This window comes from Peromyscus maniculatus, chromosome 15, assembly GCF_049852395.1.
Source record: "Peromyscus maniculatus bairdii isolate BWxNUB_F1_BW_parent chromosome 15, HU_Pman_BW_mat_3.1, whole genome shotgun sequence".
Lineage (NCBI taxonomy): Eukaryota > Metazoa > Chordata > Mammalia > Rodentia > Cricetidae > Peromyscus > Peromyscus maniculatus.
The window spans coordinates 80,752,838-80,779,053 of NC_134866.1; the positions used below are offsets into that span (position 1 = coordinate 80,752,838).

The 26,216-nt window shown below is 46.8% G+C and overlaps 1 protein-coding gene across 11 annotated transcripts in view; it reads left to right on the forward strand.

The window, feature by feature from the left end:
• Mast4 (microtubule associated serine/threonine kinase family member 4) overlaps positions 1-19,469 on the forward strand; it is a 594,548-nt gene extending 575,079 nt beyond the window's left edge. For all 11 annotated transcript variants that reach the window (XM_042261716.2, XM_076552170.1, XM_076552171.1 and 8 more), the window contains 5 exons: positions 1,045-1,274; positions 2,143-2,265; positions 10,369-10,505; positions 12,668-12,849; positions 13,118-19,469. In XM_042261716.2, coding sequence (XP_042117650.1) covers positions 1,045-1,274; positions 2,143-2,265; positions 10,369-10,505; positions 12,668-12,849; positions 13,118-17,046 — 4,601 coding nt within the window. In that variant the 3' untranslated portion in view covers positions 17,047-19,469. The remainder of the gene's footprint in view (positions 1-1,044; positions 1,275-2,142; positions 2,266-10,368; positions 10,506-12,667; positions 12,850-13,117) is intronic.
• The last annotated feature ends 6,747 nt before the right edge of the window (positions 19,470-26,216 follow it).

The window sequence follows — 26,216 nt, forward strand, 5'->3', positions numbered from 1 at the left end:
GAACACACACACACACACACACACACACACTTCCATGACTAGTTAAGATCCATATACATTCACATAGAACAGTGAGCTTGCATTGTATTTGCTCTGGCTGCTATAATACCTTATGTTCAGATAAGTTATAGAGAGTAGAATCTATTGTTCATGGCTGTACAGGCAGAAATGCCCAGTCAAGGCCTCTGGTGTCTTGTTTCACACACATGGCATCTCCTAAAGGCTCTCAGGCCTCTTCCAGAAACACACTAACCCCATCACCAGAAACAGAGTCCTCATGATCTAATTATTTTCCAAATACCATTACCTTGGGGATTAGGTTTCTTTCAGTTTCTGAGTCTTGGAGAATAGAAATACTCAAAAACAGAAGTTTGCTTCTGAAATGGAGTAGAGATGGCATTTGGGGATGTGAGCTGATTCGCTCTCAGCATGTATCTGGCCTTCTTTATCCTTGAAGAGACACTATTCTTTGAAGCTGCTGTGTAAAGGGGAGCACTTGTAACCGCAGTCATTCTCTTATGGCTAAGTTTCTCAATTGAAATGTGTTAATAAGTACTAGCTCAGTAACATTGCAAAAAGCAGCTGGTAATTGATCCTTGTTTCCTGCCATGTGTATTTGGAGAATCACGTTAGATTGTTTAGTATAAGATTTGGAGAAGAGTACATCTCATTGTACAACACATAGTCTGCTCTTGTGAAGATATACTATAAATACATGCATCTATAAATGATTTATTTCACTGAAATAATTTAAAGACACCACAACCAGCAAACTCTGTGTAGAAAAACCAAAAATTCTCACTTTTAGAGTATTGATTGAAACATTAAACAAGAAAAACCCTGTTGATGTTCCTTCAGTAGGCTTGAGTTTCACATCCAAGCTAGTTACCGATACAAGCTTTTTTGATATGCGTTGTTCTTTTCCCATTAAAAACAAGGGATTTTTTTCAGGACCGCTCTTTGTTCTCCTGAGTGTGGTGGGGCTCCCCATGGGGAGGGTGGCTGTGCCCTGGATGCCCTTTGACGCCGGCTTCTTTGTGGCAGATATGTTTGCTGTGTCTCCATTGGGAAGTCCAATGTCCCCACACTCCTTGTCCTCCGACCCTTCCTCCTCACGGGATTCCTCTCCCAGCCGAGACTCTTCAGCAGCCTCTGCCAGTCCCCACCAGCCCATTGTGATCCACAGTTCAGGGAAGAACTATGGATTTACCATCCGCGCCATCCGTGTGTACGTGGGAGACAGCGACATCTACACCGTGCACCACATCGTCTGGGTGAGAGCAAAGCTTCGTTCTTGCCAGTTTGCCTTTCCAACCGGGCCTAGAGTGTGCACCTATTGACCAAAGCATAGTGGATGCTGACATGATTCCTGTTTCTGTGGCCTGTGGGACCCATTGTCCTTTCTTTTTAGCGTTCTTTTCTCTATTTCTATCTTTTTCAAGACAAGATTCCTTTGTGTAACAGCCCTGGATGTCCTGGAACTCACTCTGTAGACCAGGCTGGCCTCGAACTCACGGTGCTGGGATTAAAGTTGTGCACCACCACCACCCGGCTCTTTTCTTTATTTCTATGGTAGAATTAGGAATGTCCCCAACTAGTCAATTTTGCTAACTCAGCCCAGTTTCTGTGATTGCCTGCCTGCCCATTCTTATGTACCAATCTGGTGAACATAAAAACAATCTTCTTCATGTCCCTTTATTGTCCTTTAAAGGGGGAGGTTATTCTATTTTTAATTACATGTATGTCTGAGTGCAAATGCCCATAGAGGCCAGAGGCATTTGATACCCCAGAGCTGGAGTTAAGAGGCACTTGTGAACCATCTACCATGGGTTCTGGAAGAACTGAATTCAGATCCCCTGCAAGTGTGGTACCCTTAACTGTGGGGCCATCTCTCCAGCCCCTGTCCTTTACATTTCTTTTTTTTCTTTTTTCTAGCTTTGTTTTTCAAAATATCACATTCTTGCTCACATGGGAGTTATCCTGTTTTAGAACAGTATTGGAACAGGGGCCATGCCTTTTTGAGTTCCTGTTAGGAGCGTGGGATCACTCACAAGGTGACAGACTATCCTGACAGAAGAAACAGTAGGTGTCGGGGCTGTCGTGTGTTTGCTCACAAATATGCACTCTCCTCTTGGACTGTAGAATGTAGAAGAAGGGAGCCCTGCCTGCCACGCGGGACTAAAGGCTGGGGATCTGATCACACACATCAACGGAGAGCCAGTCCATGGACTCGTCCACACCGAAGTCATCGAGCTGCTGTTGAAGGTACTGTGTTTCCTGTGTCCTGGTCATGGAGAGGCAGTAGGTAACCCTCGGAATCGTCACCGTGAGGTCAGGTTCTCTGTGGCATGGCCCTGCTGTCAGTGTCACGAGTGGAAGGGACAAAGTACCCGGAAGTCCGATAGGAGCCAAAGCCGTTATGAGCTCTCTGGTTTCATGCTGTGAAAAGGTGCCCTTGAACCTGCACTCTGACTACCTTGCTTTGCTTCTCACTACCCGTCTTTCCAGTCTTACATGAATTCTCTGTTTATGGTCACTGAGGAGATTCCATGGGGGACCCACCAGTCCTGAGGGTGAACCTCAGAAGGTGTTAGTCTAATACAGGAGGAAACAGTGCTGTCCGACCGGGAAGGCAGCTCTGAAGGTTTTGTTTAGGAGCTGGCACTCCTTTTAAAGACAGAACTTTCGATGTATTTACATGCGCTCTAAATGTTAAGTAGAAGAATGGCCCTAGCAGTTTCGAGGCTCCTCCCCGTCTCATGCACATGTCTAAGTTCAGTTTCCATGGGGGTCCGTTCTTAACTTAAAAGGAGCATCGAATGGAGCCTGTGGCTTCAGGTCCCAGAGAGCAGGAATAGAAACAGAGAGTGGTGTGCACATTCATCCTCTGCGACGGTCTTCGGAGAGTCTTGATTCGAGACCCGCTAACTCCGGAATGCAAAGTCAAAGATATAAAATTAGCTGAACTTGAATTTGATTTTTAAATTTGCTCAGGAAAAGGCTGCTTTATCTGAGATGAGAATCACAGTCCCTTCCTTACACATTTTTTTTGGGCAACCTCTTACTTCGTAACCAGCCAGAGAGATTTGAGTGTCAAAAAAACCCATTAGGGAGATAGAGGATGAATTTGTACAACTGTAAACCCCTATGCATGTTTTAAAAAGCAATTGAGGCCTCATAAATATTGTTGAATCAGAGACTAAGGGATGCTCTCTGCTCTCAGAGAGTACAAGACATGTATATGAGAAAAACAACTGAATTATCCCAGGCTGGGGCGTAGAGAGGAGCATTGTGATTCTGGAGAGAACATTCTAGGAGTAAGGAAAGGCGTGCCAGGGGAGACACACTGATGTGGACCGTGAAGGCAGAAGAGTGGGTGTGCAAGGCTTTCAAAGACAGACACATTCAATGCCTTCCCTCCTCCTCCCTTCCCTGTCAGCCTGCTCCAGGCTCCAGAAGCAATAGTCTCTGCATCCTAAGGTCCAGGGTGAGCTAGTAGATAGAGGTCTGTTAGTGCTCTTGCTTAACTCACGGTACTAATTAAAAAATTGGCCTTGGGTGTAGGGGTCAGTAAGTTTATAGTTAAAAGGAGGACGCTGCGGTTCATTTTATGTTCAAACATGCCCACGGGAAGACAGGACCACATAGCTACTTCTGGTCCAAGTATTTCAGTTCCATGCAACAATCCATCCTTTTAAGTTCTCCAGCAAGGGTGGGATAACCTTCCCAGTTAAGCATCCCAGAGATGGGAGGCTGCGCGGAACTGCTGACTTCGAGATCCGGGTTGTGAAAGCCACCTGAAGCTGTCTTAGACCACCTAGGACAAAGGCAAGAGGAAGCAATAGGTCTCAGTAGCCTCTTCACCCACAGTCTTTGATCCTGAGGTCCTGAGGTGATGAGAGCCTGGAATGACGGTCAAGCGTTTGTCTCCTAGATCCAGAGTGTGAGTCTTTCAGTTTTGTGGAGACTGTTGAGAGCGGCTGATGAAGCAGCTTACTACCTCCAGGCTTCTTTGGCCCTGAAGAATAATTCTCTCAGTTGCCATCCCAACCAATGGGTGCCTGAGAGCAGTGATTTTTTTTTTTTAAGCAAAAGGAATTTAAATTAGTTTGCTTTCCTATTGCTGTGATAAAGACCATGATCAAAAGCTACTTGGGGTGAAAGGGTTTCTTTCAGCTTAGAGAGCTTACAGTCCATCGTGAGGAGATGTAAGGGTGGGAACCTGGAAGCAGGGCCTGCAGCTGAGGCCATGGAGGAACACTGCTCACTGACTTGCGCTTCAGGGTTTCCTTGGCCTTCATTTGTATATACCCCAAGATCCTCTGCCCACGGGTGGTACTGCCCCACCAGGTTCTGCTCCCCATCATCATTTAGTGACCAAGAAAATCTCCCACACACCAATCTGATGGGGGCATTTCCTCAGTTGAGGGTTCCTCTTCTTAGATTGTCCGAGTTTTTGTCAAATTGATAAGGAAAAAAATTAACCAGAATAGTAACATATAATAAACACACAAATATACACACCTTGCATTCTTCATAACAGTAGTATGCTATGTGCAAAATAGCTCCTACCTCAGCCTGTGTTTATTTCATAGCATACAGATGTTTATGGAAGAAGAAAAAAATAAGCTGAATTGATTTTGTATCTTAAGATGATTCTGAATTTCCAAATCTCTCTTCTTGCTTCTGTGAAATTGGATATGTAGCCCCCCCACCAAAGGATTTTGGAAATGTCTTTACCAAATCAGCTGGTCCCCTGTGTGAAATTTTACCTCACCTAGTGTCTGTGGTCACCTTCTGTAACCTACAGCTCCATCACTGGGTACAGTCACTGTGGACCACTGAAGGAATGCAAGCATGCTGGAGTGTACCATGCCTTGGCATCCTCTGAAGCCATAGCATGCTCTGTCACCCATCCAGGCAGTAGAGCCTGCCTCTGTTCATAAAGGAAGCACTCAAGAGCAGTAACTAGTGTAATGAAACAAAGAGGATACAGGGGATTTAATTACCGTCCCAGTGAACTGTGTAATCATGCAGCTTTCTTCCAAATTTAACCAGCAATTCTTGAACAAAGAGCGTGAAGTGACTAGTCTCGGCAGTGGGCTTCAACGGGCAATGGCTGGCTTCACGTCAGGGTGGCAGCTCTGTTGGATTCTTGGCTGCCATTTCCATGGTCCTTTATACGTACTAAGTATTTACAGCATCTTGTGGCAGCCTTATGGAAAGATCACTCATAGGGCTGTGTAGAATCACAAGAACTATGTATATTTTTGCAGAGGACACAGAAAGCATTTTCTACATTCCACCGCTGCACGTTTGGTCTCATTTTCTCTTACAGCTTCAAAGGAGACCCACTGTGGAAGCTCCAGCATACATGTATGGGGAGGCTGATCCACAGCCGTCAGCAGAGTAGACTGATGGGGTAGGATAGGTGGATGATCATGGCCTCTGCTCAGTTCCCTTTTACCTCCCCTTCCAGAAGAACTCGATCACGGGATAGCTTCAATCTTTCTGGGAGAAGGTCATGGTCTTGCTTTACCCTCCAGTCATAGATGGAGACCATACTGTCCTAGTTCCAGCCCTTGCTCAAAGGATAACATGTCAGGCTTACCCCCTGCAATTAGGAAACGTGCCATTCGGCCAGATTGCTTTGTTTAAATTCCTGATGCATCGGAGAATCTCTAGGTAGGCCTTGCCACCACGTGGTTCAGTAACTTCCTTTCCAGGATCTCTAGGGAGCTACCGGAACAACCAAATAGCATGACCGTCATCCTCCCGTATTTGTTAAGACGCTGATAGATCCAGAGCTTTGGGCTAAAGAATGAGTCATGTGAAAACAGTAGCAACACAGAAAAATAGGTAACAGGGAGCTGAGGTTATAGTTCAGTTGGTAAAGTACTTCCCTTGGGAGCGTGGGGACTTGAGTTTGAGCCTCTAGAACAGTGGTTCTCAACCTTCCCCAATGCTGCCATTCTCCGACCATAAAATTATTCCGTTGCTACTCCATAACTGGAATTTTGCTGCTGTTAGGAATATGAATGTAACTATCTGATATGCAAGATATCTGTGACCCCCAAATGGGTCACGACCCACAGGTTGAGAACCATTGATCTGGAGCCATGGGGTTGGGAGGAACATCTGGGTACAGTGGCACTTGTGATCTCACCACTGGGGAAGCAGAGACAGAAAGAGCTCTGGTTTGGGGGGGGGGGGCAGCCAGGTTAGCCTTGTTAGTGAATTTCCAGATCTTGTATCAAAAAACAAGGTACACAGTAGCTGAGAAAAGCCATCCAAGGTGTCTTCTGACCTTACATGTTACACACACACACACACACACACACACACACACACACACGATCCTGCGCAGCATTAGCACACATACAACATACATAGCTAATGAAGCACGAGTACCTGGCCCCCAACCAGGCTCTGCTGTTTTAGACACACTCATGTCATCCTTGTTTATTCTCTGAGGTAGATGCCATAGAAAGAAGTGTTCCCACGTTCCAGACACAAAAACCAAAGTAGAGAGACATGAACAAGGCAGCCACGCCCATCTGCTCGGAGGACGGGTTCTATCCAGGCAGTGTGATTCAGGGGCTGTGCTTTCCGCGTCTGCCACACACGGCTCCAACACATGCATCTAATTACCAGTACCTCACAGTCTAGTGCTCACAGCAGGAAGCAGTGGCAACACCAGCCTTGAATCAAAGCAGGAAACATAAGGAACAGACTGTAAACATGGCAGAAGCTCAGAAGAAAGCAAGATGGCTCTCTACCGGCATGCACGGGAAGAGCATTGAGAACTGGGAGGTCAGTCTGTGCAGGCCTTGAAAGAGGGTCGGAGATTTAGTGCGTGGACAAGTAGAGTCAGGATAGTCTAGACTGCATGAGTAGACGTGCAGATGTGAAGTGGGTGGGTGGGTGGGTCTCAAGTCTTTAGGACACAGTGAGCCTAGTGGGTTGAAGCCTTGGTTCATAGGGAGGTGTGCAAGCAGGCTGGACCTAGGATGGAAGAGGAGAGTCAGGGCCCCAGACACAAAGGATGCTGCAGGAAGATCCTGCCCCCTAGCTGAGCTTTACCAAGAACATCAGACAGAAACAGTGGTCCTCAGTGAATTACCCTAAGGCCAATGAGTAAACTGACAAAGCCCGAAGGAGACCTTGATAGCCTGACTTCAGCTACTGTACTCAGTTCACCCAACTTCAAATCACTTCCCTCCCACTGGGCACTATGTGCAAAAAGAGTTTCAGGCAAAAGTGAATTAACTGGGCATGTAGCAGTTTGCTTTCTTTCTTTCTGTTGTTGTTGTTACTGGTTTTTCATTCATCAGGTTGCAGTAGCTCCTGCAGCTCTTGCTGTAGCTAGGTGGATCCACCAGGTGGCAGGCTTCACAAATAGCACCCAATTTTTTTTTTTCCCATTTACCATTTCTCCTGATGTTTTTAATATTTGCATGGTATATCTTGTGTATTTCTTATGAGAGGGGCCGTCTGTGCTGTATGCACATCAGTCAAATGAATTGCTTTTTGAAAAGCCATATGTGGAAACAAAAAGTAGGTTTAGTTTTGTCAAAGAGGTATTTATTCAGACCCTGGCAATGTGCTGAGTCAGCAAGCCGTGCATATCTCTCTCTATTTTCTATTCATAAACATTCATATTTATCTTATACAATTTTATCATGCTTCTGTCTCCATTTCTCAGTGATCTAGTACTCTGAGCATGCCCCACATGTCATGTGACTGTTTTGCCAACTACCACTAGGGTGAACACAAGCCATGCTCTGTGCCAGACACTGGAGAGGACCAAGCACCTGCTGCCCACATGGAGCAGGGTGGGAAGGAGGAGCACTTGGGAATGAGGGACAGAGTAGCCAGGCTTTAACTGTTCCACTTACCATGATGACGCTGAGAACAAGAATCTCGGGGTCCTTGGAACTGTTGTCATTATCTACTATCCCAGGGTGACAGTCCTTTCTCACCTCGTGAGTGGTGACCCAACCCTTGGGTATAAAAATAGAGATATGTGGAAATGGCTTAAAACCTAAATTGTGTTTTTAAAACACCAGATGGCATTGTTTGACTCTTACAAAGATATGAAAGTCCCAGCCCCCTGGAGGCTGAAGAGGAAGGACCGCCACAAGTTTGAGGCCAACTTGGGCTACACTGTGAGTTCTGGGCCAGTCTGGACTACAGTGTGAGACTCCGCTTTAAAAAAAAAAAAAAAAGGCAATGCTGAAATGCACTTGAATACAGGCCCAGTGGCTCATGGGTAAGACAGCCCTAGTGACCCTAACACCTAACACCAGTGAAAGATGCTTCCCAGCTGCTTTGCTTCCCTTTCATCCATCATGGAAGTCTGATGTCATCATAGGTTCATTCAGTAGACCTCCTTCCAAAAATCTCCAATAGTGAATTTTCCATTTCAAAAACTAGAAGGCCAGTCTCTACCATTAAAGTAAGTGTAAACTTTGAAAAGTTTTGCATTTGCATGTAAGACACATAACATCTTTCTGTGGGAATTCAAACTCCATCTGCCTAAAATATTTTCTGCAAATCTATTATTAGGTGTGAGATTATATTTCTAAAATGATATGTAAAGAACTATGAAGGCAATAATAAAATGCCGTCTTTTCAATACTAGACTGAAGCATGAACAAAGCGGTCTGTAAGGCAATGGTTCTCAACCTGTGGGTTGCAACCCCCAGGGTCACCTGGCCCTTTCACTGGGTCACATATCAGATATTTACATTGTGATTCATAACAGTAGCAAATTTACAGTTATGAAGTAACAACGAAACAATTTTATGGCTGGGGGTCACCATGATATGAGGGACTGTATTAAAAGGTCAAAGCATTAGGAAGGTTGAGAACCACTGCCCTAAAGAACTATAAATAACGAATGGACCATCAACTCATAGAACTAAAAACCAGGAAAGAATAACAGTGGGGAGATACCAGCAGGCAACCGATACAAAGCATGTCCTTAGAGAATATTTAACGATGAGAGGTTTTCAGACATGTGAACTGGAAAAGAGAAAGCTACAAATCTAACATGAAAATAGTTTATAAGATGTGCATAGATGTATCATGCCCGAAGAGAGACTAGGATGGGCTAGGAATGACAGCTTTGTAGTTTAATGACAGAGTGCTTGCTTATTCTGCATGCACTGAGGCCCTAGGTCTGATTCCCGCCCTTCCTCCTCAAAAACAATTAAAACCCAGCAGGAGATGGATTGAAATATTACCAATGGTAGCTCAGTGGAGATTTCAGTGTTTTCTTTTAATTTTCGCTTTATCATTTTCTTCCTATAATAGCACAGGATATTTCCCAATCAGGGGGAAAGATGGTAGATTCTCGGTGAAGCAGAGATTTGCTTTCCCAGTCTCCTATTCCCACAGCACTTGTCTTCCCGTGGTTTGGTATGACTTAGAGCTTAGCTTTCAGCATCTTCCTGGCAAGGACCTGTAAAAAAAGCCCTTGTTCTTAGATTACTTCTCCCTTCAAGTTTATCACAGCCACCTCTGACTTTGAAATAATGTGGTTGTCCTCTGGCTATGGTGACATTCAAGGAGAGACTGTAGGAGCCAGAGCCTCTGCCCACCAGACCTATGCCTAGCTTCAGACTCTGTGCTCACCTTCATCCCTCTGGCCTGCCTAGCAAGCCCCATCCCAAGATGAAGAGAAAGGACACAGAGACCCGCCAGGAATCATGTTGCTGCGCCTGCCCTGGTTAAAGAGAGCCTTCCCTATGGCCTGGCACATACTTCCCCGCTCTGCAAGCTGCCAGGCTTTATGACAATAAGAAAAGGAACCTTCGAACATCATTACAAATAAAAGTCTCATTCAGTTTTGTCGCCCTATGATTTCTAGGTCAAAGAAAAACATGAAATAGAGAAAGGAGGAAAATATATCAAGCAAGACCAGACAGCTACTGGGCACATTGCTATTTAATACATATGGATGAAGATAGCTGTTATTTATAGAGCCCTTTCCATGTGTCACACTCGGTGTTAAAGGCTTTGCAAACTCTCCCTGACTCCTCTGCTGAGCTCCAGGAGATGGCGGGTTCTGCTGGTAGCTAGTACAGTGTAGGGCAAGCAGCCGGCTAATATTTGGAGCTTGGATTTGACTCGGATATGTGGACTATGTGGACTCCCACCACAGCCCACTCACTAAAGAGACTTGTCACTTTGCCTTCCACCCCATTTGGGTTGTCAGGACTTTGCTGACCGTGACGTTATTTGACAGTGGAAGGCCCTGTTACATGACGCACTTATCTTGTTACTTGTCTTTGAATCTCTTAGTTCCGATCTTGCTTCTTCACAGTACTTCTTTTTAATACCGCCTCATCTCTTTATTTATAGAGTGGGAATAAGGTGTCCATCACCACCACCCCGTTTGAAAACACGTCCATCAAAACAGGACCAGCCAGAAGGAACAGTTACAAGAGCCGGATGGTGAGAAGGAGCAAGAAGTCAAAGAAGAAGGAAAGTCTAGAAAGGTAAGTTGGGTCAGCCTTCTTGAAAGGTTCATAGCCACCTGTGCTGGATAAACCGTATTCCTTACCAAGTATGTATGAGAAAGGCGCAGTTTTCTATGAGAAATGTTGGACCACAGTTCACAGTAGACATTGAAGTTTAATGCATCCCATGTATAGCAGAGAGAATTACTAACTCTTACTGTAAAAAGTTTGTTTTCTTTAGCATGTGTGGACACCATGAAAAGTCCTTTCCTGCTTGTCAGGGGTCTCTAGACTCTAGGCTAATAGAACTTACAGAATGAACCTAGAAAGGGGATTTATTAGAATGTCTTGCAGGCTGCAGTCCAGCTAATCCAACAATGGGTGGCTGTGATTGGAAGTCTAAGAATCCAGTGTTTCCTCAGTCCACAAGGCTGGAAATTTGCTCAGCTGGTCTTCAGTTTATGCTGGAATCCAGAAGAACTAGGCTCTAATGTCAGTGAAGGAAAGGATGTGCTAGCAAGGCGAGGACAAGCAGGCAAAGAGCAAAAGCTTCCTTCTTCTGTGTCCTTCTGTAGGCTTCCAGCAGACGGTATGGCCCAGATTAAAGGCCTGTGTTCCTAATCCAAAGATCCAGATTAGAAATGGATTCAAACTAAGCAAAAAAAACAAAAGAAAGAAAGAAAAGCCTCACAAGTTTGCCCTCCATTTTGGGGTTTAAGTTCCAGATGTGGTCAAGTTGATAATCAAGAATAACCATCACACTGGTTTTAAAAATATATATTTATTGCTTTGTGTGTCTGTACATAGGCACCCACATAGCACCGTGCATCAGAGGGCAACTTTTGGGGAGCCAGTCTTCTCCTCCCACCATAGGCTGGAGGGATCGGCCACAGCTGGTCATGTTGTGTGGCGAGCACCGTTACCTGCTGAACCATCTCATCAGCTCGGCTGTCTTTTTATTCCCTTTGTTTTGTCATTGATTGTTTGCTTAAGCCTTTAGATGTCATTTCAGGATAGTTGGATTTGATACACTTGACCAGCAGGCAGTTTTGTACACGGAATCTGCAGTTAACCTGTCCTTTATGTGATTAAGGAGGCTTTTTTTTTTTTTTTTTTTTTTTTGCTTGTCTGTTTTTAAACGTCCTATATCACAAAATAACTGCATCTTTAAACCTTTCAAATAAGTCTGGGAGTAACAGAGCTTTGTCTAACTGAAATCTAATGAAGTGACGCACAGTGGCGGATAGGCAGGTGTGGGAAAGTCTACACACAGACTAAAGCATGGTGTGAACCTGTGCGCTGGGAAGGGTTGTTTCTTTCTGGTCTGGGTATGGCTCCTTTGAGCTGCCGTAGCCATGATCCTTTGTTCACTTGAACCTGAGAGTCTCATCACGCCAAGACCTTTGGATAGAAATGTAAAAGAAGTGATCTAATAAAAGTGCTTTATTAATGCCAGGAAAAGTTACATGTATAGAAGCCATTTAAGTAATCAAATTTCAGACAGGTTCTAGGATCACTCTAGGTTTTTTGACTTTGTATTTCCATTTTCTTCAGGTTACATGGGAAAAATGTTTTAATGTTTAGCATTGTAACAACTACCAGGGCTGTCCTAGGCCTCTTTGGAAAAAGAACCATGTACAGTTACTGCACTGATAAGCCATGAGCATTCATACATTTTCCTTATAATGAACTCTTTTAACACTGAATGCACATTTGTATCTGTTGCCCACTGATACGATAGCCTCCGCTTCTCCTCGTTCCATGCTTCCCATGTAAAAACAGAGCATATATTGTATTGGGCATATTTACAAGTCCTCAATGGAACAAGCCCAGCAAATAGTCCTTCACAAATGAAAAACGCTGCTCAAAACCTCCTACCTTAAAGTAAGTCTACACCCAAGACAATAGTCACTGGAAGAAAAGCGCTCATCTTAATTGAGCCGTGCCAGTATAAGACATGAGCATACTCAGAGTGAAGGATTTTAATACTTTATAACTGTCTTACTTTACTATTTCTTGCTGTTTGGAATTAAGAGATCCTTCCTGCATACTGTCAGTCTCCTAAGCCACGAGGAAGTTGTCAGTACAGAAGTGGCATTTTGTAGGTCGGCTGTCATGTCCGTGGTGGGACTGAAGACGTGGCTGTCATGAGGGTTGTTGTTGAACATACATTCTGATCATATGCTCCCGTCTCCACTCAGGAGGAGATCTCTCTTCAAGAAGTTAGCCAAGCAGCCTTCTCCTTTACTCCACACCAGCCGTAGTTTCTCCTGCTTGAACCGATCCCTGTCATCTGGAGAGAGCCTCCCGGGTTCCCCTACTCACAGCTTGTCCCCACGATCTCCAACACCCAGCTATCGCTCAACCCCTGATTTCCCATCAGGTGAGTAGATCTAGCCTAGACAGCCTTAGAGAGTGGAAAGGAGGGTATGTCCTGGAAAGCATAAGCCAGGCAAGGATGATGAAAACAGGCTGAATCTGGCATGTGACAGACAGCACTCAGGACACAATTGGGGACCATTCTGACCATTAGATAAAGTGGGTTGTGGGGAAGCATGTGTGAGATGCCTTCCCTGAACTTCTGAGACAGAAGTGTAGGAAGAAAAGGAAAAACATCTAGTTTCTCACAGTCCCATGTTTTCTACCCACAGGTACAAATTCTTCCCAGAGCAGCTCACCAAGTTCAAGTGCCCCCAATTCTCCAGCAGGTTCGGGGCACATCCGGCCCAGCACCCTCCATGGCCTGGCCCCCAAACTCAGTGGCCAGCGATACCGCTCTGGAAGGCGGAAGTCGGCTGGCAGCATCCCACTCTCCCCTCTGGCCAGGACACCCTCTCCAACTCCCCAGCCTACCTCCCCTCAGCGTTCACCATCCCCGCTGTTGGGGCACTCACTGGGCAACGCCAAGATCACCCAGGCCTTTCCTGGCAAGATGCACTCTCCCCCCACAATCGTCAGACACATTGTGAGGCCCAAGAGTGCCGAGCCGCCCCGCTCCCCGCTGCTGAAGCGGGTCCAGTCTGAGGAAAAGCTGTCGCCCTCCTATGGCAGCGACAAGAAGCACCTGTGTTCCCGCAAGCACAGCCTGGAGGTGACGCAGGAGGAGGTACAGAGGGAGCAGTGTCAGCGGGAGGCGACACTGCAGAGCCTGGAGGAGAACGTGTGTGACGCGCCTTCCCTCAGTCGGGCCCGGCCTGTGGAACAAGGCTGTCTGAAACGCCCCGTGTCCCGGAAGCTTGGCAGGCAGGAGTCTGTGGACGACCTGGACCGGGACAAGCTGAAGGCCAAGGTCATAGTGAAGAAACCAGAGGAGAAACATGAATCCCACCAGAAACCTCACGGCCTTGGTGGTGATTCTGAAAACTATGCTCTCTTCAGACTGGAGGAGAGAGAGAAGAAAGTGTACCCCAAGGGGTTGGAGAGGTCAGGTCACTTTGAGAGCACAACGTCAGAGCCTCTTTCGGGGGGCAGCCTGCTGAAGGACACACTTCACAAGCAGGCCAGCGTGCGGGCCATTGAAGGGGTGACCTCAGACGGGGCGGCGTGCAGCCTGGCACCTGGGGAGCACAGCCAGTCTCTAGGTGACTTTAAACGGGCCTCGGCTTCTGGCGCCCTCCAGGATGGTATGTATCACATCCCTGACAGGCCCACTCCTGGAAAGGGTGAATACACAGAGAAGGCCTCCCAGGCCAAAGAGCTCCTCCGAAGTGAGAAAACAGACAGCAAGCTGGCTAATATCGATTACCTCCGAAAGAAAATGTCCCTGGACGACAAAGATGACAGTCACTGTGCCATCTTGAAACCCAAGATGACATCGAGCGCCCATGAGTGCTTGCCAGGGAACCCTATACGGCCCATGGCTGGGCAGCAGGAGACCATGCCAGCCTCTGAGAGCCGGGCATTCATCAACAGTACCCACACATCTCAGATGAGTGCTGTCTCCTTTGTCCCCCTCAAAGCCTTAGCTGGCCGGGTAGAGAATGGAGGGGAGAAACCAGGGTTCACTGCTCCCGAGTCCCCCGTGAGGAAGAGCCCCTCTGAGTATAAGCTGGAGGGCAGGTCAGTTTCATGCCTGAAGCCAATTGAAGGCACACTGGACATTGCTCTCCTGTCCGGACCTCATGCCTCCAAAACAGAGTTGCCTTCCCCGGAGGCTGCACAGAGCCCCAGCCCAGGTGTCAACACAGGGTCCTTGGGGCCACCCGCCCTCCTCAGTAGCAGTGGGAAAAAGAGCGACCCCGCCAGCCTGCGAGAGCCTTCCTCCACCAGCCTGAAGGTGAGTAAATCTTACCTGCTGGAGCCTCGGTTCCTGCCTCCAAGCCGGGGTCTCCAGGACCCCCTAGCAGCTCCTGGGCCAGAACCAAAGTCAAAGCACGACAGGAAGGTTATTCATCCTGCTGCCAGGAACACAGCAGCTGTCACAGAGAGCCATCTCCAGCAGAAAGAGGGCAGTCCCACCAAACACCAAGACCGCTCTGGTGACACCAAGGTCCTCCCTGCCCCTGGGCAGACCCTACACAACGTTGACCCGGCAAAGCTGGGTATACGTGCCCAGCTCCCACCGGAAGGGATCTCCTCAAAGGAGAAGCCGCATCTGAAGGAACCATCTGAAAAGGTGAGGAGTGAGTGCTCTGCCATGAGGGATGATGTATGCAGAGACCCCCGTGTGAAGCTGTGTCCTGCAGAGACTGGGAAAGCCAGTGACAGTTCCAGAAGCCTCCCTTCTGGGGGAAAGACCCACCCTGATTTCTACATGCAGACCCAGACTACGGAGAAAACATGGGCATGCGCAAAAACCCACTACAGAGATGGCCAAGACGAGGTAAAGCCCCTGGCCAGGGAGGACTCCTTGCGCTCAGCCGGGCTTCTGTATGAAAAGGAGGTAGGCAGGGCAAGAAAAGGCACAGAATCCAAACCGGAAGTTCCGGCTGCCAGGCACCCTCCTCAGCCACCAGGAACTGAGGGCGAGAAGAGTGAGAAGCTCTCCACCACCCCCTCTTTGCAGAAACAGGCGCCCAGAGAGCCCGACAGGAAGGAACAGGCCCTGCAAAGGCCCGGAGGCAACGGCCCCCAGCAACCCCTGACCACCAAAGAGCTGGCCAACCCAGCAGCTTGGCAGCACCACAGTACTCCAAGCCACACTTTGACCAAGGAGCTGGGGACCAACCCTGCCTCCGCTGCCACCGCCGCTGCTGCAGAACTGAACACCAGCCTCCAGGACACTCCCCGATCTGCTACTGCCGCCACCACTGCCACCGCCACCGCCAGTGCCGGGCACAGTGACTGCCATAGTCCGAAGTCCCGACCTGGCCCTGACCCCAGCCCTTCAAAGTCTAAGCACCCAGACAGGTCCCTCTCCTCACAGAAGCTGAGTGCCGCCGCCGGGTCTGCAAAAGGCAAAGAGACTGTCGCTCCAGCCCTCGGTGGCGGCGGCTCCAGCAGAGAGGGGAAGGGGGGCAGCAAGGGTCCCTTGGACATGTTCCCTGCCATCCTGGCCACCCAGGGCAAAGCGATCGACGTGTTCGGGCAGGGAGAAGGTAGGGTCACCATCGCACTCCACACGGAAGAGAGTCCTCTGGACGCTAAACTGAAAGCCGCCCATGGAGGCGGTCCCCAAGAGATGCAGGAGAAGCACCCACCCAGACAAGGACATCCAGGGTGCAGTGACGCAGTAGACCAGAAACTTCTCACGGCCGGCGAAAAACAAAGCCTGTCTCCAAAGCATCCCAAACCACCCACTGTGAAAGACTGCCCCACTCTGTGTAGACAGACAGACAAAAGCCCAAGTCAGCAAGCTTCCGTGGGGGACAGGAAGTCAGACGGGAAGAAATGCACAGAAGCACTTTACGCTCCAGCCCCACAGGGCTACAAGCCGGAGGCCAGCCCTTCCCCCCACCACGGTGAGACCCGACTCAAAGGCCCAGAGAGGCCAGCCGTGGGCATGGGGAAGGGCTTCTCAGAGTCCAAGGGGAAAGGGCCTGGTCCTCAGAAGCCACCGGCTGAAATAGGCAAGCCCAGCGGCATGAAACGGTCACCCTCTGCCACTGCACAGAGTTCTCTCCGCTCAGCTGGCCCCCCAGAAAAGTCTCTGAGCTATTCAGCCAGCTTTCCTGAGGCCCAGCCTGCAGTACGAGAGGTCACCGCAGCCACCAGCGGCCCCTCACCCGCCAAGGCAATCGCAGGGACCTCAGAATCCCCAGCCCCCAGCAGCAGGGACCACAGGAAGTCCCAGTCTGGGGGAGATGGCCGAAGCCAAATGACAAAGAGTGACTCTCTGCCCTCCTTCCGCCTCTCCAACTCTGCCCTGGAGTCACACCCCCCAGATCCACAGGTGCCCAACACAGCCGGCCACAGGGACAGGGCGCTGTCAGTGACTGCTGCCACGGGAGAACCCAGAGGGAGAGAGCTTACCCAGCCTCCCCCAGCCAGGAAACAGAACGTGGGCAGGGAGGTGACCAGAGCGCCCCCGGCCCAAAGCATGGACCGTTCCCTCCCTCTCTCCTCGGAGAAGGACTTCGTGGTGCGGCAGAGGAGGGGCAAGGAGAGCTTACGTGGCAGTCCTCACAAGAAGGCCTCCTAACATGCAGCCTTGGTGACAGGCAGGGCTGTGAGACCCCGCCTGAGCATTCGTGTAACTGGGTCTTTGCCGCCTCACAAACCAGCACCGTATGGGAATGTCCTCCCAGCAGAGCTCGGAGGCTCACTGAGGAGGGGGAAGAGGAGGAGGAGAGATGGAAAAAGGGAACTTTCTTCCAGATGCCTTCCCAGTTGTAACCGGTAAAACTGTTGCCAGATAGTGTTTGTACAAAACCTGCCTCTCCAGCAGTGTGTTGTTGGGGAGGAAGTCTCTCTGTACATACCTAGCAATGCGTTTGGTTCGGGATGTGGAGTGTGGACCTCGCTGCTGACCACCGCGTTGACCGAAGCTTTTCTAAATGAAGGCACTTGTTTTACCACCTAACCATAACATAGTAATGAAGCCAAGTGGTCAGAGCTGGGTATGTGTGAAAATAGAAACCCACCCATGATTGCGTATGTACACATCCACCCACGTGTTTTGGTCTGTGGTTCGAGACTAGTTTCAAGGCTCCATTTGTATAGTTAAGGATGAAAGAAAGCCCTAGAGACAGTAGATGGTGAGTTTTTGTGTGTGTATTTAACCAGGATCTCTGATCTCATACTGAGTCTGGCTACCTGTCTTTCTGAGCTGCCGCGTTTGGACCCCTTTACTAGGAGTGGCCAGGTCAGGTGGAGTCAGGCATCTATTTGACAGTCCTTGTAGGGGACATTTTGACCCTCGGGTCCAAGTGGCCAGAAGGGCAATTGTCCCCGTCTCTGGGTTACGTGTCTGCTCTTCACCTGAGGGCACACAGGGACTAGAAACACACTGCAGGTCAGCCCTTTCTTCCCCTCCTCCCAAGCTCCCACCCTCAGGCCTTTATGCTGTGAGTCCAGGAAGCACATTTTATGGTAGGCGCTGTACCAGCCCTGCCAGTGAGGACACAGGAAAACCACTGGTTACACACACATCTGCCAGTACTTAGATGGAGTGATATGTATTAGGCATTGGAAGAGGTTTTAAGTTTGCTTTTGTTAAGGAAAAATGGGGGGTGGATTTTGGCATCATAGCATATATATTAAAGAATAATCAGGACATCAGATACATTTTAATACATAGCTGGGGCCTTATGTTGTAGATGAAGCTTGCTGTTTTTAGCAAGTTCCTGGGTTTCACATTCATTTCTGATGCATCGAGTAGCTCCATACATTTCATAACACGATCTCTTTATTTGTATGCAAAAAATTACTGTATTAATAAAGAGCAGCATTTTGTAACAAAGAGACTGGAGCTATTTGGTGCTTGAATGTGACCATCCTTTTTACTTTTGCTAAGCCTTATTTAAATTTTGTATACCATGAAATATGTAGAGTCTGTCAGATCATTTTAGTGCTGAGGGTTTTTCTGATTTGTTTCCGTTGTCGCGGTTTTTTGATGGCTTGTTTTGGACTGTAAGGTGCCACTTGCTGAAGTATGGACTAAGGCACAATGCAGATATGTTTTTATAAGATGCTTGGGATCCATAGCAAGACTTTGTTCTGTAAGAGGAAGAATAAAATTACAAATGAATAATGAATCTAGCACCAGACCCCTTGGGGGTGTGTCTTGGCATTTTCCACCAGAAGCTTGTTTACGTGAGCACACTCTGTGGATGGTAAATCACCTAGTCAGGCTGTAAGCACTCCAGAAACAAAGGCATCATTGCATCACTGACTGCTTGGTCGCCTGTTGTTGCAAAGCCGGTTGGTGAAAGGAAAAAGAAGTGTCTTTTTCACACCTGTCTCCCCACCCCCATACAGTTCTAGCCGCTCCCCCCCTACCATCACTACATTTGTGAAACTGTAGAACCAACAAATATTTTTTACAAGAACTCAAATGGGTCTCAAAAAAAAAAAAAAGGTCTCAAAGCTTATAATGCATATCTGGTTGGTAGATCTAATAGCCCAATCCTTCTCCACTCAGACATCAGGACAGGTCTGTCCGGGAGGTAGTTCATGGTTTACAGCCTTTGCTTTTTAACTGTCCGGTTTTCTTTAAAGCACAACCAGCTGCTTTGTTTACAAAGGATATTTTTATGTATATTTTGTATAGTGTATTATCATTTCGCCAGATGTGTTTTTGCATTTTGGATGAGTACGGAGGATGTAAGGTTGCTCACATGTGACACCAGTCTGCTGTTGTGAATCTCCCCACCCAGCTGGTAGACTTCCTCCTGTGTTCTACTCGGTCAGTCTCTGTGTGGTTGTAAAATGTGCCCCTCGGTAGGACCCCGAGCTGTAGATTTGCCAGCTTCGATTTGTTAGGATCTGTGCAATAATGTGTTTGCAGTCTCATTTTCTCCAAGACATCCCCCCCCCATGAATGTCATCACTGTTGTATATTGAACAAATATTTATACTTATGCAGTTGCATAACATTGAATAAAAATTTAGCATGAAAGACGACTGATACGTTTTCGATGTTCTTTTTCCATGTACTTATACATGCCACCTTCCAGCATATTACAGATGATCACTCAGGTTCTTCATGAATGCTTTCTGGTGAGTGGGATGGTTTGCCTGTTGTTGTCTGTTTACACAAATAGTTTGTTCTTGAAGGGAAATCCAGCTTATTCCAGTTTTGTTCTGCCCCCAACCCTCTGTTTATGGACTGTACCAGCGTATACACCCCTGCTCACCACTTTCCCAGGAAAGAGGTCTCATCTCCCATGATGCCTCATATTCTACGATCTCACTGTAACCATGACCCCCAATTTCAGAAACCCCCCTCTCCCTACTTTCTCCCTTACTGGCCTCCAGAAGAATCTACACTGGATAGTTTTCCATCTTCCTTTCGCCTTACCACCAGGGTGTAGCTTCCACATCCTACCAACATTGGTTTGAGGGGCACCAGTGCTACTTGGCTAAGTGCAAAGACTACTTCCCAACATCATTTATGTGGACCATTGCCCACCCCCATGACCAGTATCCCCCAACACTACTCCCTTTTAGTTCAAATCAGACTACTTTCCATGCTTATTTCCCTACCCACACATGGATACCCATGTCAACACACATATACTGGTACTTGATACCAACTATGAAGAAAAGCTTGGCCTCCCCATGAAGGACAAACCTAGAGAGGATATTAAGCACATGCATTTTCAGAACTGATAGCAGCCATAGCAACAGTGGTTACTCAACCAGTGAGTATATAACTCTATAGAGGAACAAGTGAAAGACTGAAAGATTGAGGCTCCAGAGCTATCTACCCTGATCCAGAGTGAGCAAAACTAAAGAGCTCAGTAGAAGGCAGACTGTGGACTGTCATGCTCCTGTGAGTCTAGCCACTGGGATGGAATTTCCTGTGTTACCTACACAGTACTATTTGGGATTTTTAAAGATGTATTCATTTTTATTTTATGTATAGTACACACACACACACACACACACACACACACACACACACACACACACACACACACAGAGTTGTGCCCACTTTGTATACATGGTACCCCTGGAGGCCAGACATAGGTATCAGGTCCCCTGGAAATGGAGGTTCAGACAGATTTGAGAATACCATGTGGGTGCTAGGAACTGAACCCAGGTCCCCTAGCAAGAGCAGCCAGTGCTCTTAACCACTGAGCCACCTCTCCAGCCCCCATTTTTTTTTATTTTAAAATGTAAAGTATAGTTAAATAATTGAAGTGATAGTATTTCTCTTAACAAACTGAGGACTACATCCTTTCTTGAGTCCAAGGCATTGTTCTTAGTGAATCTCTGATGATGGGGACATTAGCTTTCAGAAATTATAAACTGTCTGTAGCTAGAGTTTTCCTGCCTTGCCTACAGTCAGGACAAATCTTTGTCACCCGCCAGTCCCATAGCCACTCAGACCCAACCAAGTAAACACAGAGACTTATATTGCTTACAAACTGTATGGCCGTGGCAGGCTTCTTGTTAACTGTTCTTACAGCTTAAATTAATCCATTTCCATAAATCTATACCTTGCCACGTGGCTTACCGGTGTCTTCACATGCTTCTTGTCATGGCAGTGGCTGGCAGTGACTCTTTCTGCCTTCCTGTTCCTCTTTTCTCCTCTCTGTTAGTCCTACTTATACTTCCTGCCTACCCACTGGCCAATCAGTGTTTTATTTATTGACCAATCAGAGCAATTTGACATATAGACCATCCCACAGCAACTGTCTTTTGGTGTAGGAATGGAAATTGGCTAGGGACAGGAGTGTAAGAATATTTTGCTTAGATAAATAAAAGAGAAGGAGAAATCACTTCCAAAAAAGCAAAAAACAAGCAAACAAAAAACCCCACTAATGTACTCATGAGAGGTTGCAAAAATATTGGCCACCCAACAGTCAATTCCAGCATGCACATGAGCCTCAAGGGGATCTTGCCTGTTCTGCCTCAGAAGGCTGAGTAGATGAAAATTCTGAAAACTTAATAAGCTCTTCAATGAGTCAAATGCTACTTACTGTTTGACTACACCAAGGAGTTACCAGACCCACATGTATATCTCCTTGGGTGTTCTGATGTACAGCCAAGGTAAAAGAGCAAAGACTACAAGTTCCCCATCCATAGGTCGACACTGCTCGAATCACCTCCCCACTCCCTGAGAAATCACCAACAGAGCTTTAAGATATTTCCCATAGAACTGCTAGTGCAATTACCTTGAGTTTAAGGACCCTTCCCATTCAAAGTGTACCCGAGAATGCCTGTATCCCAGAACTTCAAAGCAAGCTAGAAACAGATTTCAGGTCCTACTCCTGGCCCACTGCTTCTTCTACGTCTTAACACAACAGCCCACTTGTTTGCCCATTAGAATTTGACATGCTCTGTTAGCATTGCTTTCCAGACTTCCTAGAAGATAGTTACTTTGGATCTTAATCAAACATACAGAGTCTGAGGATCCCATCTCAAAGCCACTGACTGAAAAATCTCCAGAAAGGTGTGGGAGAGATGACTCGGCACTTAAGAGCACTGGGTGCTCTTCCAGGAGAAATGTCCCAAGTCTCACCACACAGGTGGTGGCTCACAACCATTGGTAACTCCAGTCTCAGGGGTTCTGATGCCCTCTTGTGGCTTCCATGGGCACTGCCCACAAGTGGTGCACAGACATACATGCATACATGTACATTAAATACCCACACACATTAAATACATTTTAAAGTTTTTTTTTTTATTTCCACCAAGAAGCCTGGAAAAATGGTTTATAAACAGTGGATGGGAGGGCAGGTGATTCTTCTGATTAGGGCATGGGCAATGCTGGCATAGAGTGTGTTAGCCATGTGTTCAAGCTTACCTCCATCTAATGTGTCACAACTACTGCTTTAGATCCTTTGATGTAGGATACTTCCTTCTTGCTAATCATGAGTAATTTACATGTTTGCTTACCTGCTTCATATGCTTAGCAATGTCTCTTCAACTAGCATGTGCATTTCCAGTTTTCCAGGTGAGGAAATAGCCCACACAGGCGGACAACCTTACCATGTGGCCTGTAATGCTCAGTGGGCTAAACTACTGTTCTTTTAACACAGAAAAACCATACAGTACTAAATTACACATTTTATAATTGGTGGAAAAATCATAAGCAAAGGAAGCTAATTGTTTTCTGTAACGGGACTCCTTTATTAGTTCCAATTAACTTTCCACCTAGCAGTTTTGGTTCACAGCACAAATGCAACATGAAGACATCTAGCTGTATCAACTACAGACACTTGCTTCCTTCAATACAGGTCAAATAGTAGGAACTTGATGGTAAAGTAATACTCAAAATGTATTTCCCTCCTACTAGTTTGTGATGATATTTTATTTGTGTACCCCAATAAAGCTTATCTAGGGATCAGAGGAAAAAGCCAAGCACTTTATTAAACATAGAGATCAGGCAGTGGTGGCACATGCCTTTAATCCTAGCATTTGGGAGGCAGAGATCCATCTGGATCTCTGTGAGTTCAAGGCCATACTGGGAGACAGAGCCAGGTGTGGTGGCACACGCCTTTAATCCCAGTGCTAGTTAACTATAGAGGTCTGGACAGACAGACAGGAAGTGATAGAGCTGTGAAGAAATAGGAAGTGATATAGCTGGGCAGAGAGAGGAAGTAAGATCGCAGGGCACAGAAAGGTATATAAAGGCATGGGTATACAGGAAGTAGCCCTCTCTGGAGGCTGAGGAGTTGTTAAGGTGAGGTTGGCCATGACTTGTTCTATTCTTCTGATCTCTCAGTTTTCACCCCAATATCTGGCCCTGTGTTTTTTATTAACAAGACTGTTTAGCAATTCATCTTACACTAGTTATTATGGTTAGTTCATTCCTCAAGATAATACACTTGTGTCCTTCCTCTCTACCCTCTACTCTAGTTAATATTACACACACCTCAGACAGTAACAACTAGATGTGACCAAGGCTTTGGAAAATCTCTTGTTTCATTACATTTTCATATTTGAAAGCCAGTCACCCTAATTCAGGGTCAGAGTCTGAAGAGTTCAGACACTGCAGATTCCTGACTACAATCATTAGCCCCTGCCCTCACACAGAATGCACTGCAGCATCTCACTGAATTCTGAAATTACAAATTACAAGTAGCCAGGTTATTTTCTCTTATCTGCAGTTGAGGATGGACTCTTTGTCGAAGCAGAGAAAGACTCACTGGTGCTGTGGGATAACACTTTTGTACACTGGTTTAATAAAACACTGATTGGCCAGTAGCCAGGCAGGAAGTATAGGTGGGATAAGCAGACAAAGAGAATTCTGGGAACAGGAAGGCTGAGTCAGGAGACACCAACCAGCCATCCATCCAGGGAGCAGCATGTAATGGCACACAGGTAAAGCCATAGAACACATGGCAACACATAGATTAACAGAAATGGGCTGAGTTTGACTGTAAGAGCTAGTCAGTGGTAGGCCTGAGCTAATGGCAGAGAGCAGTTTTAACTAATATAAGCCTCTGTGTGTTTGCTTGGGTCTGAGTGGCTGTGGACCAGGTGGGACATAGAAAACCTTCAGTTACACATTGGCCACAACTTAGTCAATTGGTTATAGAATAAGTTGTTGTAGCTTAAGCAATTAGCTGGCTACAGGGCCTCTTTTACTAGCCAAGCTCAGCTACTATGATTAAACTATAGTGTTTTGGGTTCATTGGCTTCAGTTTTCAATGTGCCAAGTCTAAATCCATGCCCTCCCACAAATCCTATTCAGCAATTCCTCTTTGGCCATGTTCCTGCCGTGTGAGAATCAGACCAGGATCTAGGCCAGCGCCTCCACTCTCAGGAGACATCATCTCTAGATTATGGTGTTTTCATACAAACATTTGAGTTGTCCTTCCAGGCTAGAGACCAGTGAGATTTTGGGGGAACACAGTGCTCAGGAAGAATGATAAAACCATTAGGACAGTCTCTGGGAGCATGCTTCCTTGTCAGGGTCTTTCAGAAGAATCAAAAGTAAGACAACCCAAGCCGGGGAGGGGGTGGGAGGGTGGGGGGGGTGGGGGGTGGTGGGGGGTGGTGGGGGTGGTGGTGGTGGTGGCGCACGCCTTTAATCCTAGCACTTGGGAGGCAGAGGCAGGCAGATCTCCGTGAGTTCAAGGCCAGTCTGGACTACAGAGTGAGTTCCAGGAAAGACTCCAAAGCTACACATAGAAACCCTGTCTCAATAAACAAACAAACAAAAAAAAGTAAGACAACCCAAGAACAGACTAGACAAGGAGTCTACTCATTTTTCCCAGACTGTTTAATTCTCTTGTAACTCAATCTCCCCAGTCCCACTGTGCTTGTGCACACACAGCACAAATCACTGTGATACAGTCTCCTAGCCTCCCTGTTCGCCTGATAAGTTATCTGGCATAGGGATAATGTAGATCTAGATGTTGAATTGCTCGCCTAGTCTTGAGTTAGAAGCACAGGGACACACAATTAAGCCAGTAACTGCCTCATTGTAAGAGTCTTGTTCTGTATCTTGGGGGAAGGTGTCCATGTCTAAAGCCTCTGGGAAGCTTTTTCCTGTCAGTGTTACATGAAAGTGCCAACAGGTACACCAGTGGAGGAGTCTAGGGAACTCCCTGAAGGTGGAAGATACAGACTCAAAGCTCTGTGCTTTCCTTCAACCTATGTTGTAAGGGCTTAAAATAGACACAACCTCCACCGCTCCCCAGCATTAGTAATTATTCTGACCACTCCAGGTTGGAGTGCAGAGCCTTAGCAGTGGTAATTAAGGCTCAAAGACTGAGAGGCCTTGAAGCCCCCTCTGGGTTCACATTTAACATGGAATTTCTTTTCCAACAGGCCACTGTAAGCAATCTGACTTGATCAATCTTGAGGCATTTACTTGAATTGCATATCTCACCTGTATTAGCAGAACCTGGCTTAAAATGAAGGCAGACAAAACATTCCCTAGATCTCAGTCAACATCTCTTCTCCCTGATGTAGGATTGGCTTTCTTAGGAAGAGTTTCTCCACTAGTGTTATAGGAATTCTTGACCCTGTCCATGAATAAGACCTTCTTCACACTGTCAGAAACCTATAGCAAGGTCCTTTCAGTGAGCTTACTTGGAGATAATAACACGTCAAGCCAGAGAAACCACCACCTCAGAGATGATCTTGCTAGAGGTGGCTGTATGTGTTAGTGTCTTAGTTAGGGTTTCTATGGCTGTGAAGAGACACCATGACCACAGCAACTGTTATAAGGAAAACATTTCATGGGAGGGGGGCTCACTTAAAGTTTCAGAGGCATGATGGCATGCAGGTAGATCTTGTGCTGGCTACATCTTGATCAGAAGGTAACAGGAAGTCAACTGAGACACTGGGTACTTTCCTGAGCATAGAAAACCTCAAAGCCCACCCCTACAGTGACACACTTCCTTCAACAAGGCCATACCTGCTCCAACAAAGCTACACCTCCTAATAGTGCCACTCCCTATGAGACGGTGGGGGCCGTTTACATTCAAACTGCTACAGTTAGTTACTTCTGTACCACGGTGTGATAGAACACGGGGACCAATGCCACTTACAGAAGGGAGGAGTCCTTCAAATCACCACAATGTAGTCAGAGACCAGATGAGGTTTCACTAGAAGAGTCACAGATTTGACAAGAAAACCCAGCGTCTAGTTTCCAGTCTTTTAAAACCATTAATTAGGATTAGATCAGGAATGTCAGGTTTCTATTTGAGTTCCATATATTTTAAATTTATTTTTATTTATGTGTAT